The sequence below is a fragment of the Ziziphus jujuba genome, chromosome 2 (assembly GCF_031755915.1).
Source record: "Ziziphus jujuba cultivar Dongzao chromosome 2, ASM3175591v1".
Taxonomy (NCBI): domain Eukaryota; kingdom Viridiplantae; phylum Streptophyta; class Magnoliopsida; order Rosales; family Rhamnaceae; genus Ziziphus; species Ziziphus jujuba.
Window position 1 is genome coordinate 11,596,041 of NC_083380.1, and position 17,276 is coordinate 11,613,316.

At 33.9% G+C, this 17,276-nt stretch overlaps 2 protein-coding genes across 7 annotated transcripts; both read left to right on the plus strand.

Annotated features, from left to right (window-relative positions):
- Nucleotides 1–1,623: 1,623 nt before the first annotated feature.
- Nucleotides 1,624–4,072, plus strand: LOC125422296 (iron-sulfur cluster assembly protein 1). The gene is made up of 3 exons (XM_048473151.2): nt 1,624–2,087; nt 3,198–3,252; nt 3,690–4,072. The coding sequence occupies exons 1-3, from the start codon at nt 1,781–1,783 to the stop codon at nt 3,847–3,849; spliced, it is 522 nt and encodes a 173-aa protein (XP_048329108.1). The 5' UTR covers nt 1,624–1,780; the 3' UTR covers nt 3,850–4,072.
- A 985-nt stretch (nt 4,073–5,057) lies between these two features.
- On the plus strand, nt 5,058–16,916 carry LOC107418361 (pantothenate kinase 2). Of its 6 annotated transcripts, none has more exons than XM_016027044.4 (23): nt 5,058–5,258; nt 5,890–6,319; nt 7,025–7,237; nt 7,421–7,476; nt 8,076–8,192; nt 8,301–8,420; nt 8,519–8,613; nt 8,733–8,826; nt 9,002–9,133; nt 9,825–9,937; nt 10,136–10,328; nt 11,133–11,341; nt 11,533–11,577; nt 11,729–11,777; nt 12,368–12,450; nt 13,455–13,571; nt 14,354–14,417; nt 14,689–14,835; nt 14,924–15,082; nt 15,366–15,449; nt 15,952–16,146; nt 16,360–16,431; nt 16,535–16,916. In XM_016027044.4, exons 2-23 carry the CDS (start codon nt 5,986–5,988, stop codon nt 16,622–16,624), a joined length of 2,781 nt encoding a protein of 926 aa, XP_015882530.1. In that variant the 5' UTR covers nt 5,058–5,258; nt 5,890–5,985; the 3' UTR covers nt 16,625–16,916. The 6 variants fall into 6 exon arrangements, 5 of the variants coding, with proteins under 5 accessions (XP_015882530.1, XP_060670340.1, XP_060670339.1 ...); XM_048473121.2 differs by lacking the exon at nt 5,058–5,258 and adding an exon at nt 5,394–5,549; XM_060814356.1 differs by lacking the exons at nt 5,058–5,258; nt 14,354–14,417; nt 14,689–14,835; ... (3 more) ...; nt 16,360–16,431; nt 16,535–16,916 and adding exons at nt 5,367–5,549; nt 13,769–13,832.
- Nucleotides 16,917–17,276: the final 360 nt, after the last annotated feature.

The following is a 17,276-nucleotide window of genomic DNA, read 5'->3' on the forward strand; positions in this document are numbered from 1 at the left end:
CAAAAGAAATTAAAACAAGTCATTTAATTGATACTGTATCAAATTTGAAAATGATAAAAACTAATTTTAATATTCAAAATTTGATATAATTTAATATTAATTGTGGAAGATGTTTATTAAACCTTGTTGATTAAAAGTTAAAAGTATCTAAATTGTAACAAATTGAAAAATTAATAACCTAAATTACTGAGTCAAAAAATTAAAAATAAAAAATAAAAAATATCAAAATGCAATTTATTTTATTTGGAGCTTATAATTAACCTAGGAAAGAAACAATTGACAAAGAGAAAGATAATTCCTCAATTAATGTATTGAAGAACAAAAAGTCCAACAGTAATAAGATTATATTTACCAATAAATAATTGTAATAAGATTATGCAAAGGATTCTGGCATTGATTTTTTCTCCATTTTCTTTTCCTCACTGACCTTTAAAGCATCTCACAGCTACTAGAAGATGAAAAATTGCAATGTCTGTTTAAAGTAGTTCACATTGGAGTTTTTTTTTATTTTTTTATTTTTTTATTTTTTATTTGTATTATTATTTTATTTTATTTTTGCTTCTAGTTCACATTGGAGTTGGTAAAAGTGTCATGTAGCTGGTAAGAAGTGAAAAGTATAGAAATAGGGTCAACTAAACAAGGTATAAAATTGATTGAAAACTTTGCAATCAGGGATTGATGATCTATCTTGCCACCTTTTCTTATAATAATGCAAAACAAAGCCTTTCAAATCAAACTGAGAAAAGATAAAAGTTTTATTGTCGTCACATATTGATCAAACAAAGGCCATGCCAAAGATAACACTACTAGTTCTTTTTCCTGTTTGTTGTTTTTTTTTTTTTTTTCCTATCGTGCAAGTGCAAAGTTAATTAGAAGGATTTTGGAACGTTAAAAAAAAAAAAAAGAATAAATGGTCATGTATCTGAAAATAAAATTATTCTGAAGGTAAAGTTAAATTTGATTGTTTCAAAATTAAATATAGTAAAATAATTGAATAATATCCACACAAGAATAATTGTGTGTGTTGGCAACAGGATGGTTTTAGTTTTTGGGTTTTTTACTTAATTGTCTACAATTTATTTATTTTAAATATTATTAATATTAATTAATAATAATTAGAGTTTATTAGACATTTCAAAAAATGAAAACTAAAAAATAAAAGACCAACATAATTTTAAATAATTTTGAATTTGGTGTTAATGTTTTCAATGGAAAAAAAAAAACCCAAAAACCAACTCATTAAAAATAATAAAAATTTAAAAAGGAAAAAAAAATTGCAATAAAACTCCTTATTCAAGGCCCAAGAAAACAACAAAAAGCCACAACGCCCCACAAAAATAGTTTGTTTGATTTGATTGGGCTTATAATTGGTCTCAGTAAACCCAACAAACGAATTCATTAATAATGGCCTAATAAGAGGACTATAACCGAACGAACCGTAGAATGTGAAACCGGAGAGAACCAGAATTATCCATTTCCAGTAAATTGGGAAAAAAGGGTTTTTATTTATTTATTTATTTATTTATAGCAATTGTGAATCAAAATTGTAGACTACCTGAGCTGAGAGAAAGCAGCGTAGGCAAAACGGGACTCAAAATCCAGAAACATCTGCACCATCCACGTGTCCCTTAAACCGCCATATCCCCAAATCTTTGTTTTTTATTTTTGAACAAATATCCCCAAATCTGAAAATCCTAAAATTAATATCCCCAATTCCTATTTCTTCTTTACCTATTCCATTCTCTCTGGCAAATCGAGAAAGACCCGAGTGATTCCCAAAATGCTGAGGCACGTTTCCAAGAGGCTGCTCCAAGGGATATCGGCGTCACGGGAGGTTCAGTCACCGGCCGTTCAGCTCTTCCTGCCACGTCAGTACCACGAGAGGGTCGTCGACCACTACAACAATCCCCGGAATGTTGGATCTTTCGATAAGAATGATCCGACGGTGGGTACGGGCCTAGTTGGTGCACCTGCCTGTGGTGACGTCATGAAGCTGCAGATAAAGGTCGATGATCAGACCGGGAAGATCGTTGATGCTTGTTTCAAGACCTTCGGATGTGGGTCGGCAATTGCGTCTTCGTCTGTGGGTTAGTGTGTTTTTTTTTTTTTTTTTTTTTTCTTTTTTCCCTGTTGCTTTTTAATTTGTTCCAAAATTTGTGGAAATTATATGCAAAGTTTTATTTTTTCTTGCTGGGTTATTATTATTATTATTTTTTCCAAAATTTATTGTGCTTAGAGAAATTGAGAAAATAATAAAATTTGTTTTTGCGATAGACTATATATATATATATATTTATATATTATGTTGCTGGATTTCAAGATATTGTTGCAATTGATTTTGGTTGGATTAAAATAGCAATTAAGTTGATGTTGAGCTTGAATTAGAAATTTGAAGCGTTTAAGAATTTGTAATTCAACCACCGATTTATTCGACTGCTGATTGAATTCGACGGATATTGAGGTGTTGTCCTAATATGCTAGCAATTCAGAACAACTGATAGGATATTAAGAAAGGACTAAATACGAGAAGAGTCCTATATCCACTGGTCAAAGGAAGAAAGCTAAATATCTTGCTTTCCTATCCAGAATGGACAGGACTAAATACCTAAAAACGTTTCCGATGTCTCGGTTTGCTTTTCTGATTTAATTTAGTTTAGGGGCATCATAAATTTTGAGGAAGGTTTAGATAATTACACTAAATGCTGTTAAACTTATGTCATGAGCATACGTCCATGGTTGGGGATAAACTATTTGTTTTGAATAATCAGGTTTGGTTAAGCTGGTTATAAATGAGTATCTGACCTGCCAGACCTGGTGACGATATTTAGGAACATTGTCATGATACAGTAGCAGTCCATAAAGGGTAGGATGCTGTCTGGATGCTGTCACTCAGTTGAAATTTAGACAGATATCTTGTGATGACAATTTAGACTCAGTGTCACTAGGTTGGCAACATGCATCATTGGCGGTTGGCTTGATGATTGTCCCTTTACCCTTGTACACAATAGAATCAAACCAAAACACTCGTGTAATTGTCTTATAAGTGTATCCTTTGCTGTCTTATGTGGCTGTTACTGAATGGTTAATAAGTTTTGATATTCAAAAGTTCTGTTTCAATGTAGATAAGAAGCTGCTAATTGATATAAGCTGCATTGTCATGTTTTGTCTAATCTGTGGTGTTTTTTCTTCTCTTTCAGCTACTGAATGGGTGAAGGGCAGACAAATGGAGGAAGTTGTAACCATAAAAAACTCGTAAGTTCTATTAGATTTCTCTGTGTATGTTTTTCTGGCTATTCAATTATGTGCATTTTTGGCTTTTCTACTTTATGATGATTGTTTTATTAGTTCATTACTGACGTTGAATGAAATAAATATGCTTGATATGCAAAGATAAAAAGATATGCAATTACTTTTTGTAGGCTAACATTCTTTGCTTATGCATGTGGGGGGTGGGACGTATGACCATTTTTAGTGCCAATTTTAACTATTAAGAGAAGGCATTATGTTCTGCCTCTAACTAACATGCTTAGACAACCACTTTATATATATATTTTTTTTCACTCCAAATATGGTTTGTAATTTCACATTATGAAGTATCCAATAATTTTCATCGAAGCTGGAGACAAAATGTCCCTTGATATATTTTCAGGGTTTTTCTGCTCTTGACTCTGTATCCCTATTTATTGCAGGGAGATCGCAAAACATCTCTCACTCCCTCCAGTGAAGCTGCACTGCAGCATGCTTGCTGAGGATGCTATCAAGGCAGCTGTCAAAGATTATGAAGCTAAACGAGTGAAGCCAGCAGCAGGTGCAGAGGCAGCACCCACTGAGAAAGCTGGCAATGTTTGATTGTTTCCCATATGGAGATAATGATGATCAAAATTTCTTGTGTTAGGTTTTCAGTTTTCCGACTTCTTTCTTATCTAGTACTACTATTGAATAACACAGGTTGTACCATGTTGTAATAGTTTCCGAGTACACTCTTTCTTGGATGTAAAAGATTATTCTGGGGATAAAAAGCCAGAAGCTTTTATAGATATGTAAATTAGATACCGAGTGTTTGAAACGTTTCTTTGCTGCGTTTCTGAAAGATCTCTGTCTATAACTTCATGTCAGTTTTGCTTGATGCAATTGCAGAACGGTTCATATATTTTCCCTTTAGAAACAGTTGCAACCAGAAGCCAAAAAAAAAAAAAAAAAAAAAATGTATGATGCACCACCTTATGCAGGACTTGGGAGGAATTGATGGTTTGGAATCAATAAAATGGCGTATTGAACATGATGAAGAATCTTTAAATAAGGGTATAGCGGTTGAACATGAACACGCTACGGTTCACGAGCGCAGAATATTTTTCCTATTGCTAGAATTATCCTTGTTTGATTATTTTGAATTTTATAAGCTATACACTTTAACAATTTGTTCTATAATACTTATATGTTTATATTGCATACTTTTATAGAGAAGGAATAGTACTTTTTTTCTTGAAAAGACCATTACAAATGTTAAATTTAGGACCCGAGCCATGATACCAAAGGTGCGAAGATGAATATTCTTTATGAGTGTGTAAGAGTTTAGTATTATGGTAGTACATAAAAATTTCATATAATTTTGATGAAGAATATAGACATCAAAAGGTAAAAAGTTATCTTATATTTTTTGGAAAAACGTTTTCTTTTGCAGTAAATTTGTTTGAAAAATCTTTGTTAAATAGAAAATAATAAAAAATAATCATACTTTTTTTTTTTTCTATTATAATACTGCTTGAAGTTTTTTTCTTTGGACAAAATCATTTTATGGTGTACAAGTGAAACCAATCTTTGAAAGCATGTTAGATCATGACATGTATCCCAGACGGATAAAAATCACGTAAATTTTGGGTGGGAAAAAAAAAAAAATGAAAAGAGAAGTATAAAACATAATTATAAAAATAAAAAGTAAAAAAAGAAAAAAGAAGAAAAGAGGCTGTTTTGACCTTTGACTGAGATAATCTTATACACCATGGGGATTTGTATGGGCTATATGGACCAGTGCAAGTCAGAGGCGGCGCCAATTGAGAGAAGCGTGAAGTTCACGCAGTTGGGACGCGAGTAGGGAACCGACTGAACTGGAACTCCATGAAAGAGTAGGAAAGACCAAGCTGAGTCACCATAAAACTCTGGTAGTGGCTGCCTCTCAAATTTACATGTGTGAAGCAAAAGGCGTCCTCGTAACGTACTAGTAGTTGTCTTTTGCTTCGAATTTTCGAAGCTGTTCCAAGGTCTGTACTTTTTGTTCTTCCCATTTATATACTCTTTTTTCTTTATTTATTTTTTTAATTTCAGAGTTTCATAATAAGTTTAAAATTTAAATTTAATCAATCAGTTGTTTTTTCTTACCTGAGCCATTCTCACATCTTACATTTTTTAATCATTAAAATGTCTTTTTTTTGTTTTTTTAAAATAAAATCTGGGGGGGGATATATATGTTTGTCTGTGTGATCTTCCGACGTAAAGCTGTTGGTCCATTTGTGGTCTAGATGCATGGAATTCCGGCAACTTTAGCTTTTAACGTAATCCGTTTTCACTTGGGTCTTAATTATTTTTCGTGCTTTTCGAGATATGTGATCAATTTGTTCTCATCACGTTTCCCCAATTTAAAAAAAATAAAAAATAAAAAATAAAAGGAATTTGAATTTGTTAACTTGGGTATTTTTCTTCGTAGCTTAGAAGTCAATGATGATATAGTTTATATATTATATATTATTGTTTTTCTTTCCAATTGTTGATTTTCTCCATAACCCTTGTTCACTAAATTCTCTTTTTTTAAAAAAAAAAAAAATAGAAAAAATCCTAAGTTCTTTTTTATTATAATAATAATAATTATTATTTTTTCAATGGTATTGAGTACAGGACAAGATACCATACACGAGGCCTACCATAACAGTTGCTGGGTGGGTTAGGAAGCAGCGTGTGAGTGAGGTAGGGGTCCAGAGGATTTTGGGATTAATGGCTAGTCTAAGTGAAGACCCAGTAGTTCTTGGAATTAACGATATAAAAGAGAAGAAAGAAGAAGAAACTGAGATAGACAACAACAACAACAAGGAGCATATAGACAAAGTGGTGGTCATTGGCAGAGAGGAAGGTCAAAGTGGTGGTGGTGGTCAGTGTGGTGAGAGAGATATGGCCCATCCCACCGGAAATCCTATTCACCGTTCTGGTTCTAGGCCACAGCTTGACCTCAGCAAAGCTGCTATTCAGGGGAATTTTGAGGAGAGAAATCCTACTATCCTGTTGCCTAATCAGTCTGATGACATTTCACATCTAGCTCTGGACATTGGGGGTATGTTTGGTTCACTTTTGTTTTTTAGGCATGCATTTTTCTTTTTTTATGGATTATATGTCATATCTTTCAGTTTTGGTGGGTAGGGATTAGGATTATCATTGCATTCTTTTTTGGGTGTTCTTCTGTTTATTAGCTTTTTAAATTCAATGCTATCCTATTCATATTCACATAATAATAATAATAATAATGCTATTCATTTGTTTAGGGGTGTTGGGGAACCCCTGTTTTTTAGAAGAAGAGTGAACAATTTGATTTGGTTACCGTTAATTGTTTTCTGCCATGAAGTTCTATTTTTACACTTCTGGTCAGATGATTTTGAAGGAAGAAATACAGGAATTTTAGATGAGAAACAAGGTGTAGGTAATGCAATATCTATCAAGAAAAACTTAAACTTCGATTTTCTTATTAGTGCTGCTCTATTAGCTGTCTGTTTTTCCTTTGGTTAAAGTATCCTTAAGGTCACTGATGGTGAGATTGCATGCAGTATTATGTTAATTACCTATCATTTCAGCTTTCTTCTTGTTTTCAATTAGTTGAAGAAAAAGTAACCGCTGTTTGTATTTCAATAACATGTCTCCTGCTGCTGATTACACTCCCTCTCTCTGTGGTGAACTCTCATATTTCTGAATTCCTATTGAAACGAAATGTGAAAAGCACTCTTAGAGTCTCTTAAAAATAACTTAAAATTGATAATCTTTGCAGGATCTCTTATCAAATTGGTTTATTTTTCAAGACACGAGGATCATTCAGTTAATGATAAGAGGAAGAAGATTGTCAAGGAGAGGTTAGGGGTTTCCAATGGTAACAGGAGAAGCTATCCTATTCTTGGAGGGAGACTTCATTTTGTGAAGTTTGAGACAAACAAGCTCAATGAGTGTTTAGATTTTATTTCGTCCAAGCAGCTTCATCGTGCTGGTATTTTCATGACTATATCCTTTTATGTTTGTGCTTGTGTATGTATTTATAGATCTAGACTTAGCAGATTGCAACAGACCAACTCGCTGTTTTAATCCTTACATTGCATCAGTTTATTGTTTATGTTCTGCCTTTCTTACTTTCTTTTCCCCCCTTTTAATATTCTGGTTAACTTGTGGATAGGACTGGATTCACGTTGGCATCCTGAGTCTCCAGCTAACGAAAATGCTATAATTAAGGTTGACTTTTTATCCATGACCATTTCTTTAAATTTGTTGTTGGATTATCTTATGAAGTAGATTGCAGTGCTTATTTATTGTTATTTTTATGGTAATCAGATTATACCTTCAGCCCATCCTTTTGAAACTCTGTTGAGCTAAACTACTGCATTATAGACTGGTTCTGTGAGATTAAAATAAGTAAACTAACAAAAGAAAAAAAAAAAAAAAAGGATTATTCTCTTGTTGACCCAAACAGAGTATAGCCTAATTGTTCAGCTAGGAAAAGTGGAATCATTAACCATAGCAATATGATTTAATGCACTTGATATCCATTTGCACTTAGTATGAAAACCATTGTTATAATGCCTTCCTGGAGCTTATGACCCATTGGTTTTGTCCAACAGTTTTGGTATTTTATTTTGAATACTTCACCATTATTTGAATTGTTTCAAGCTACCAATGTTATGAATATGATTTGAAGGTTATTCAAAAATTGTAACTGTTCCTAAGTCATGATGGCGACTATTTTTAACTTGGGGCTAAGTAATCTGGCATTTTCCTTTTGCATTTATGTTGTACATGTCTAACACTTCAAACAACTTTATGCTTGTGAGAAGGCCACAGGTGGTGGGGCATACAAGTTTGCAGACCTCTTCAAAGAAAGGCTTGGTGTGAGTCTTGACAAAGAGGATGAAATGGATTGCCTTGTTGCAGGAGCAAATTTTTTGCTAAAGGTGGAAGCTTGATAAATTGCATTTCTTATATTAGCATATGTCTATCTGTGGTTTAGATGGTTTGCACACTGAATAAATTTATTTGATATTCTACCGTGATTGTAGTAGGCAATTCGTCATGAAGCTTTCACGCACATGGAGGGACAGAAAGAGTTCTTTCAGATTGACCAAAATGATTTGTTTCCATATCTTCTTGTTAATATTGGATCTGGTGTTAGTATGATTAAGGTACAGTGCCATTATCCCTTTTTCCCATGTCTTTCATTGGTTATCAACTTGGATTTGTTGATAGGTTTTTTGGTTATGACTATTTTGAGTTGGTATAGGTTGATGGAGATGGGAAATTTCAGCGAGTTAGTGGGACAAATGTTGGTGGTGGTACTTACTGGGGCTTGGGAAGGCTGCTAACGAAGTGCAAAAGGTTATCTTTTGATCTGTGAATTGATAATTTTATTTATTTCTTTATTATTATTATTTTTTTAATCTTCTTATCACTGTGGAATTAGTGTCAAGATCTTATATTTATTTTTCTTGTTCCAGTTTTGACGAGTTGTTAGAGCTGAGTCAACGGGGAGATAATAGGACCATAGACATGCTTGTTGGGGACATTTATGGGGGAATGGATTACTCAAAGGTATCCCTAAATTTTGTTTTTTTTGTTTTTTTTATTTGTTTTTTTTTTTTTTTTTTTATCATTGCTGGGTCATGTAACATGCATGCTTTTAGAGAGAACACTTTGAAACCGTTAATTAGTCCTGACATTTTTGTGTTATACATTTAAGTTTTGCCTGACCTTGATCATACGATAGATTGGTCTCTCTGCATCAACCATTGCTTCTAGTTTTGGAAAAGCTATATCAGAAAATAAGGAGCTTGAAGACTACAGACCTGAAGATATTTCCCTCTCTCTCTTACGAATGATTTCATATAATATTGGTCAGGTGAGTTGCAAAAGTACAAGTTTATTCATTTTAATTTCCACAAAATGATTCAATAAGATATATGAAGTAGCTTATCCAAATACATGATATGAATATATATATATATATCTATATATATTTATCACTTGTCTGGTGATTCTTTGTGAATCATAGCCTTTTTTTTTTTTTTTTTTTAAATAATTTTCCTTGAGGTATATTCAAGGTTATCACTTGATGATGTTTACAAGTTTTTACTGGCTCAAAGCACAGTTGATATGTTTTACATTAGCTACCTAGCAAAATACTTTGAAGCGTCAAATGTAATACCTTGTCTATACCTTAGGTGAAAAGCTCTGTGTGTGTGTAATTAGTCAACATAGCACAGTTTGGGGATCTGATTCAACAGAGTGTAGGAGTCATAATTTTCCCTTCACTTGAATATGCTTTAAGTTTTTTAGTTACTCTGATACTGCTGAAAACCTGATCAGACAGTCATTTGGAGTGCCCGACAGGTGAATGAGCAATCTCTCTGAATTAGTCTAGTCTTTTTCTTTTTAGTTTCATGTGCCTTTAGTACGTCTGCCATGTTTTAATTGTTTGTTCACTCAACTTCCTCCCTTCATTTTGTGGCATATTCCTGTCCGAAAACCAATCAAACAATTCAGTAGATGCTGTCTTGTGTTACATCTGATTGTACTGTTCTGTTGTGCAGATATCTTATTTAAATGCATTAAGATTTGGTATCAAACGAATATTTTTTGGAGGATTTTTCATAAGGGGTCATGCTTATACCATGGACACAATCTCCTTTGCAGTTCATTTCTGGTAAGTATCACATTGCCAAGATTAAAAATAGGATCCTTGTCTCTACCTCTTAAACTGGAGCCAATTACTTGGCTCATCCATGTTTATTCCTTCCTAGCTGATTCTCTCTCTATTGTCTTGGTCAATTCATCTCAAAAATTATGTTTCTTCATTTTACCATCTTGTTTTGATATTTCAAAATGCTCCATTTATTGTTAGGTCAAAGGGAGAGGCACAAGCAATGTTCTTGCGTCATGAAGGGTTTCTTGGAGCTTTGGGTGCATTTATGAGTTATGAAAAGCATGGCCTTGATGATTTGATGGTTCATCATTTAGTTGAAAGATTCCCGATGGGTGCACCATATACAGGAGGAAAGATTCATGGTCCTCCACTTGGCAATTTGAATGAGAAGGTTAGTACTGTCTGACTTGGCAACACTTAAGTTAAAGCTGCCGACTTTTATCATTGATGAATGTGGGCTAAGTATTTTGCTCTTTGTTAAAAAATTTTACTCATGAAACTGATGCTAAATTGCTTATTGTGGACATAGCTGTCACCCAATTTGTCATCAGAAGGTTCCACATTATTTTTATCAAACAAAAGTTTAAAAAAAAGTAACTCCATTTGAATGATTCCATGGAAACACTTTTTTAATCTAAACCATAAGATTTCAGCCATGTAGAAGGATCTGATTCTTGAAGCACTAGACAGGCATATATTCACTCAAGTTTGACTTTTTAATACATTGTCATAAAGTTAAAGAATTTTAAGTTTATAGATGAGAGAACCGCTTAAATTGGACAATATAATTGTGTCAGGATTGGCAAAAGGGTGTATCATTCTATGCTTGTATTAACAACTATCAAAATGAACCCTTTTGGGATTGATGGGTACATATGTGTGAAATTCCTTAGTTACTGGTAAGCCTAATCTGTTCTTCATCTACAATATATTTTGGTGTTCCTCTTCACGCATAGCCTCCCTGTTTAAATTTCCATGAAGCTCTTACTTGAACTCAGAATAATGAAGGATAGAAAAACCCATGTTAATACAACCCTATGTGAATTATTTTATTTTATTTATTTATTATTATTTTTTCTTCTGATGGTTTTTTCTGTTTAATAGTAAAAGCCTTGTCTCTGTATGAATTTTTTAATGCAATTTTGTGTATGCCATCAGATCTCATGAGGTTTATGATTTAAAACCTAAAATGCAGATTTCATGGATGGAGAAGTTTGTGCGGAAGGGAAATGAAATTATTGCTCCAGTGCCAATGGCTCCACCTGGAACAACTGGACTTGGAGGCTTTGAAGTTCCTTCATCCAAAGGAGGCACTCTACGTTCTGATGCAAGTGCTTTAAATGTTGGAGTCCTCCACCTAGTACCAACTCTGGAAGTATTTCCATTGTTGAGAGACCCAAAAACGTAAGTTAAGTTACAATCTGGAGTTGTCATGTGCAGCTGTTAATCTTGTGTGAATAAATGTTTGTTCAGTTGGGCAGCTACCACTGTTAATAAATTCACTTATCATGCTAATTTTATTATTCATAACACGCTATTAATTACCTTTAATTAATTATCTTTTCTAACATGTCTACTAACTTAGATGCCTACAGGTATGAGCCTAACACCATTGATCTTGCGGATCACAGTGAGTTGGAGTAAGTACATTACTAGAGACAACACTGCTTATTCAGAAGTCTCTTAGGTTTCATCTTCACTTCAGAAGTGGTGGAATAATTATTATGTCCAAATGAAAATTTTAAAACTTATTTCTCTTTAGCTTATATTGGTTATGTAATCATGGTGTAGCTATTGGTTCACTGTGCTGTCTGACCATCTTCCTGACCTCGTTGATAAGGTAAGCATGGATATTCTTATGAAAGTTTTTAAGATTTTCCCAAACAACTATTGGTAATTCTACCCTGTGGATGAAGCCAGCTTTTTTTAGACTATCCAAAATATTCTGCAAGAGAGTAAAGAGAAAGACCTGTTGATTTAGTGTTAGAGCGTTAACTTTGTAGAATTATTCTTTACAAATTGTTCCATAGTCCTTCTCTTGTATCCTTTTGAACTGTAGCATCTGCTTTGTCTTTCCCCACCAATGCTTTTGAATGTAAAAACGAATATAAATATGGACTTGCCTTTGCTCATTGATGTTTCTTCCTACTGTGTTTTTCTTTCTCAGCATTTTCTAGGAATCCATATGATGCTTTAGTTATGTGTAAAAATGTTTAAAAATAAGTTTGAGACTAGTGATGATTTGAAGGGCAAGGCCCTTGATGTCTTTGGTTCTGCTAATCTGGTGCTACCTCCTCAGTGTTACTGCATACTCTTTGTGCCTGTAATTTCTTCCTTGGTTATTCTTATTTGTTTAGTTAATAGAAAACCAGATTGGAGCTGTTCAATAGCCGACATATGATTTTAAGACATTAATTTGTATTATGGTAGGCAGTGGCAAGTGAAGGTGGAACTGATGATGCTAAAAGAAGGGGTGATGCTTTTGCTCGTGCATTTTCTGCACACTTGGCACGGTATTTTACTCTTTGAGAGATTATAACTTGTGATAGATTTATTGGAGTCTAAAATGTATGAATCAGTGCCTCATATTAATCTGGTTATGGTTTATTTCTCTACTTTGATTGAAATACTTTTTCTGTTTATTTGCTGCTGAAATGCAAATTTCTGAAGTTCTTTTTTGGGTAAACAATGGAGGCTAAAGCCCCAGAAAAGAGAAACCACATGGCCACTTCACGAAGGGAATAAGTCCCTATACAATCAGCAAACAAAATCTCTTCAGCCCCATTGGGAACCTTTTTAAAAACATGAACACCTAAACAATTTAACTAGCAAGGAAGTCAGCTAATCATTACCTTTTCTGTAAGCATGATTAATAGTAATCTTCCATTCCTTTTAGAAAATTCCTTACACCCCTCCACGAAGGATGCTTTGGATGTTTGCCTTCACAAATCCAATCGACCACGATTTTTTATCCAATTCCACGTTGATCTTCCTCATTCCAAGCTTCCAAGCCAGCTTCAATCCATGAAGTAATCCCCATAATTCTGCCAAAATAAAATTAGATTTGCCCAGATTAACCAAAAAAAAAACAGTAACCATTTTCCTTGACTATCACGAATAACACCACCTGCTCCAGAAGATTTTCTCCTTGAACTACCATCAGTATTAAGCTTAACCCAATGATGAAGAGGAGGATGCCTAGAAAACCCAACAAAGATCTTTCCTGTTATTGATAACAGACATTCGAACCATCTCCACATTACTAGCATAAGTCTTTATATCCACTAAAGGCATTAGGATAATTAAAACTTTCTTCAAAAATCCTTCTAGACCTCCATTTCCAAACAAGTCAGCACCTCACACTAAACAGAATGTTCCAATCCATGAAATCAAGATCCTTGTTCAGTCATCTGTTAGTTTTAAAGTTTGTTGAAAGCCAACTACTTTCATCTTTCCAAAAAGAAATTTATATATCCAGTTTTCCATTAATTGACCTTTCTCTTAACTCATTGTATAGGTTAATGGAAGAACCTGCTGCATATGGAAAGTTAGGATTGGCCAATCTATTGGAACTGAGAGAAGAATGCTTGAGGGAGTTCCAGTTTGTTGATGCATATAGAAGTATAAAACAGAGGTAAATTATATATGGTTGTAGTTTTATTCTCATCCTTTTTCACTACAGCATGTAACTTATTTGCAAAATCTACTTTCTGACAGAATCTTAACTATATTTGGGTATAAGTTCCATACTACCACAGTCAATTTACATATTCTTGGTAGAAACAGTTTAGTTATTTGAGTACAAAATGACAGCATATATGCTTAATACAGGAAAGATATGCACAATTCAAGTGGAACCCTTAACAATTGCAGTTGTTAGCTTACCATTCCTATGTATATTTGTAGAAGTAACCACTTTGGAAAATGCTTTGTACGTGCTTTTTATTCCCTGAAATTATCACTTGGCTATTTATGAACTCAATTTAACATTTATTAGATATTTCAATTTTTCAGTAACGCTAAGAATCCTTCTTGTCTGTACACTAGTGAATTGTAGTTACATATAGAAAGTATCATTTACAAATATAAAATACCTTCTAATATATGGAGTTTTGGAGCATTTTATATTAAAATTACTTCACATGTGTTTTACAATAAATTAGTTCTATTCTGGAAATACAGATTTATGATCATAGCAACTATGCCCCACCCACTTAAATTTGCATCTATGAATTTAATTTAGCAAAATACATTACTCTTATAGGTAGCATAAACTGTGTAAAGTATTTGTAAGAAATGCTATTTGAAAGCAAATATATGTGTGACTATATATTGGTCATTGAGACATCTTTTACCTCTTTTGGTTTAATCTCCTCCCACCAATTCACTAAAATAAATCACTTTGGCTGTAAACAGAGAGAATGAGGCATCACTTGCTGTTTTACCCGACCTCTTGATGGATCTTGATAGTATGAGTGAGGTAGGTTAAGATAACTTTACCCTTCTGTTCCTTCCTATGGTTTAGTAGTGTGGAAAATTATCAATAAGCCATGTAAGTTCACATTTTACTTAACTCATTTTTCACTTTTCTGTGAAAAATTTATTTGAAGGTAGGAAAGGAATTCGCCACTCCCCCCCCCCCCCCCCCCCCCTCTCCTCCTCTTAATTTAGCCCGTTCACCACACTTAAGCCGCCTCACCTGACTTTTTAAGCCACTGTTCTAATAACTTGAATCTATCTTTAATTTGCAGGAGACAAGACTACTTATGCTCATTGAAGGTGTTCTTGCTGCAAACATTTTTGACTGGGGATCCCGAGCCTGTGTGGATCTATATCATAAGGGAACAATAATTGAAATTTATAGAATGAGTCGAAATAAAATGCAAAGACCTTGGAGAGTATGTGGAGCTTAACAATTGTTTATGCTTTTCCTCCAAATTAATTGTTGGATAAGATTTTAAAAATAGCTCTTCTTTCTGTTGTTAGGTGGATGACTTTGATGTGTTTAAAGAGAGAATGTTGGGGTCCGGGGACAAGAAACCTTCTCAACATAAAAGAGCATTACTTTTTGTCGATAACACTGGTGCTGATATTGTTCTGGGGATGCTTCCCTTAGCACGGGAACTCCTACGGCGTGGAACCGAGGTAAGTTTGTCCTCTCTAGTGGCAAATGAAGCTTTTAAGTTGGAGATGATAGTTGAGCTCCTATCCCAGTTTTCCAATGTTATAATAATTAACAATGGGATGGTGTGACCTAACAATCAAGATTCTGACAGAAAGCTGTTATGTTTTGTACTTTTAAAATCAACATGGACAAAATTGTAGTCAACTACATTTTGGCCTACTGCTGCCAAAGCCTTGACATATTTCTTTGGCAGTAGCTGTTCCTGTGCTTATTTATAAATTGTGTAATGAATTTGTCATGTAGGTTGTTTTGGTTGCAAACTCCCTTCCTGCTCTAAATGATGTAACTGCTATGGAGCTTCCCGACATTGTAGCTGAAGCAGCTAAGGTTGGTTCTGTATGCATCAACTAATTCTAATTGTACATCTTTTGCTTCTATCGGTTAGCTTCCATCTTAAAAACCTTACAAGGATACATCACAGAGTCCTCTTGGTAGAAAATTATAACAACCCATATGAGTTCCCTTATTTCATATAAGTCAGCTGTTTTTTTTTTTTTTTTTTTCCCTTCCTTCTGCTTCTGCACTACTACATGCTTATTACAAGAGATTGAGTATTTGCAAATGGTATCAGAAGATCAAAAGGAAGTATTTCCACCATAAAGAAGGTATTTTTAAATGTCTAGTGATTGAATTAGTTCAATTGGTAAAGTCCGAGATGAATCCAGTGTAAACCTGGAATTAGTTCAGTTTAGGATTTAGTATAGAGAGACAAACTTCCTGCACCATATACTCTGAATGGTTCTCTTACTTCCTTTACAATCTGAATATGATGTTTTGAAATATCCTTTTAATTAATCAAAACAAAGAAACTGATTATTCTTGTGTACAGCACTGCGACATTCTTCGCAGAGCTGCTGAAGCTGGAGGCTTACTCGTGGATGCAATGGTCAGTAACATAGACGGTTCCAGAGAAAATTCATCTTCTGTTCCATTGATGGTCGTTGAAAATGGGTGTGGGAGTCCTTGCATTGATTTAAGGCAAGTCAGCTCTGAGTTAGCTGCTGCTGCAAAGGAGGCAGATTTGGTATGATGCTTGTTCTCCATTTCTCGTATTCCTCATTGAGCATACATTAAAATAGCAAAGAAATTCAAGAATATCCAACTTTTTAACAATTAAAAATATTGTTATGTTTCTTTGTTGGTCCCCTTTTCTGTAGCACAAAATATGTAAAAAATCAAAAAGATATAAAACGAGAGTACAAATCTATAATCAAATAGTGGAAATTGTGCCTTGCAGATTATCTTGGAAGGAATGGGTAGAGCTTTACATACCAACTTCAATGCTAAGTTTAAATGTGACGCTTTGAAGGTAAGACAAAACTCTTTTGAAAGTCTCTCTCTCTCTCTCTCTCTCTCTCTCTCTCTCTCTCTTCCCCACCCCCACCATATAACATCAAGAATTTGTTTGGCAGCTTGCAATGGTGAAGAATCAAAGGTTGGCAGAAAAACTGATAAAAGGAAACATATACGACTGCGTGTGCAGATATGAACCAGCAAATTAAAAAGGTTACCATTGTCAAGGAAATGGTCCTAGTTACTATAAGCTTTGTAGAGATACAAGAAAAAGCTTTCAAAATGGAAATTGCGCAAAATAAAACATTTTGAGCTTTTAAAACTTGAGCTACTCTTCCTTATTTTCTTTAAAATATTATTTTCTGTAATGATATGTTGAAGGTTGCCTGGTGGGCCCTTCTTAAACCAGCACATGGCTAGTACCTTTGTTTTTTTTGGTTTTTAAGGTTTAAATTTCATATAGAAGGCCTGTCTCTTATTAAATAAGGAAGGGCTTGTATTTATTGTACTTGCACAAGTTGCCATCCATTCAGCTTCATGACTAATGCCTGATGTCATTCTAGCTTAGTCGGTTGGCACAAAATTAATACAAGATAGACTATTGATAGTACCTTTTTTAAACAAACTACTGGTAGTTTGGTACGTTAATATTGTTTTCTAAATTTGAACAAATTTCTGATACATCCAAAACTCGCATTATCACGGGGAAACATCTGTAGAAATAATTAAATATCCACAGAAAAAAAAAAAAAAAAAAAGAACTTGATTCGCAGTCATATGTGTTAGAAATTATATTAAAAAAATTGAAGTTTTAATAAATTATTCTGGGTCCCATTTCTGCAAGAAATTTTGTCTCTTAAT

Bases quoted from the DNA above. Each gene is read 5' to 3' on its own strand.
- LOC125422296 (XM_048473151.2), top strand. From the start codon at position 1,781: ATGCTGAGGCACGTTTCCAAGAGGCTGCTCCAAGGGATATCGGCGTCA. The intron at 2,088-3,197 runs GTTAGTGTGTTT...CTTCTCTTTCAG, and splicing joins AATTGCGTCTTCGTCTGTGG to CTACTGAATGGGTGAAGGGC. The intron at 3,253-3,689 runs GTAAGTTCTATT...TATTTATTGCAG, and splicing joins GTTGTAACCATAAAAAACTC to GGAGATCGCAAAACATCTCT.
- LOC107418361 (XM_048473121.2), top strand. From the start codon at position 5,517: ATGCATGGAATTCCGGCAACTTTAGCTTTTAAC. The intron at 11,342-11,532 runs GTAAGTTAAGTT...AGATGCCTACAG, and splicing joins TTGTTGAGAGACCCAAAAAC to GTATGAGCCTAACACCATTG. The intron at 15,450-15,951 runs GTTGGTTCTGTA...TCTTGTGTACAG, and splicing joins TTGTAGCTGAAGCAGCTAAG to CACTGCGACATTCTTCGCAG.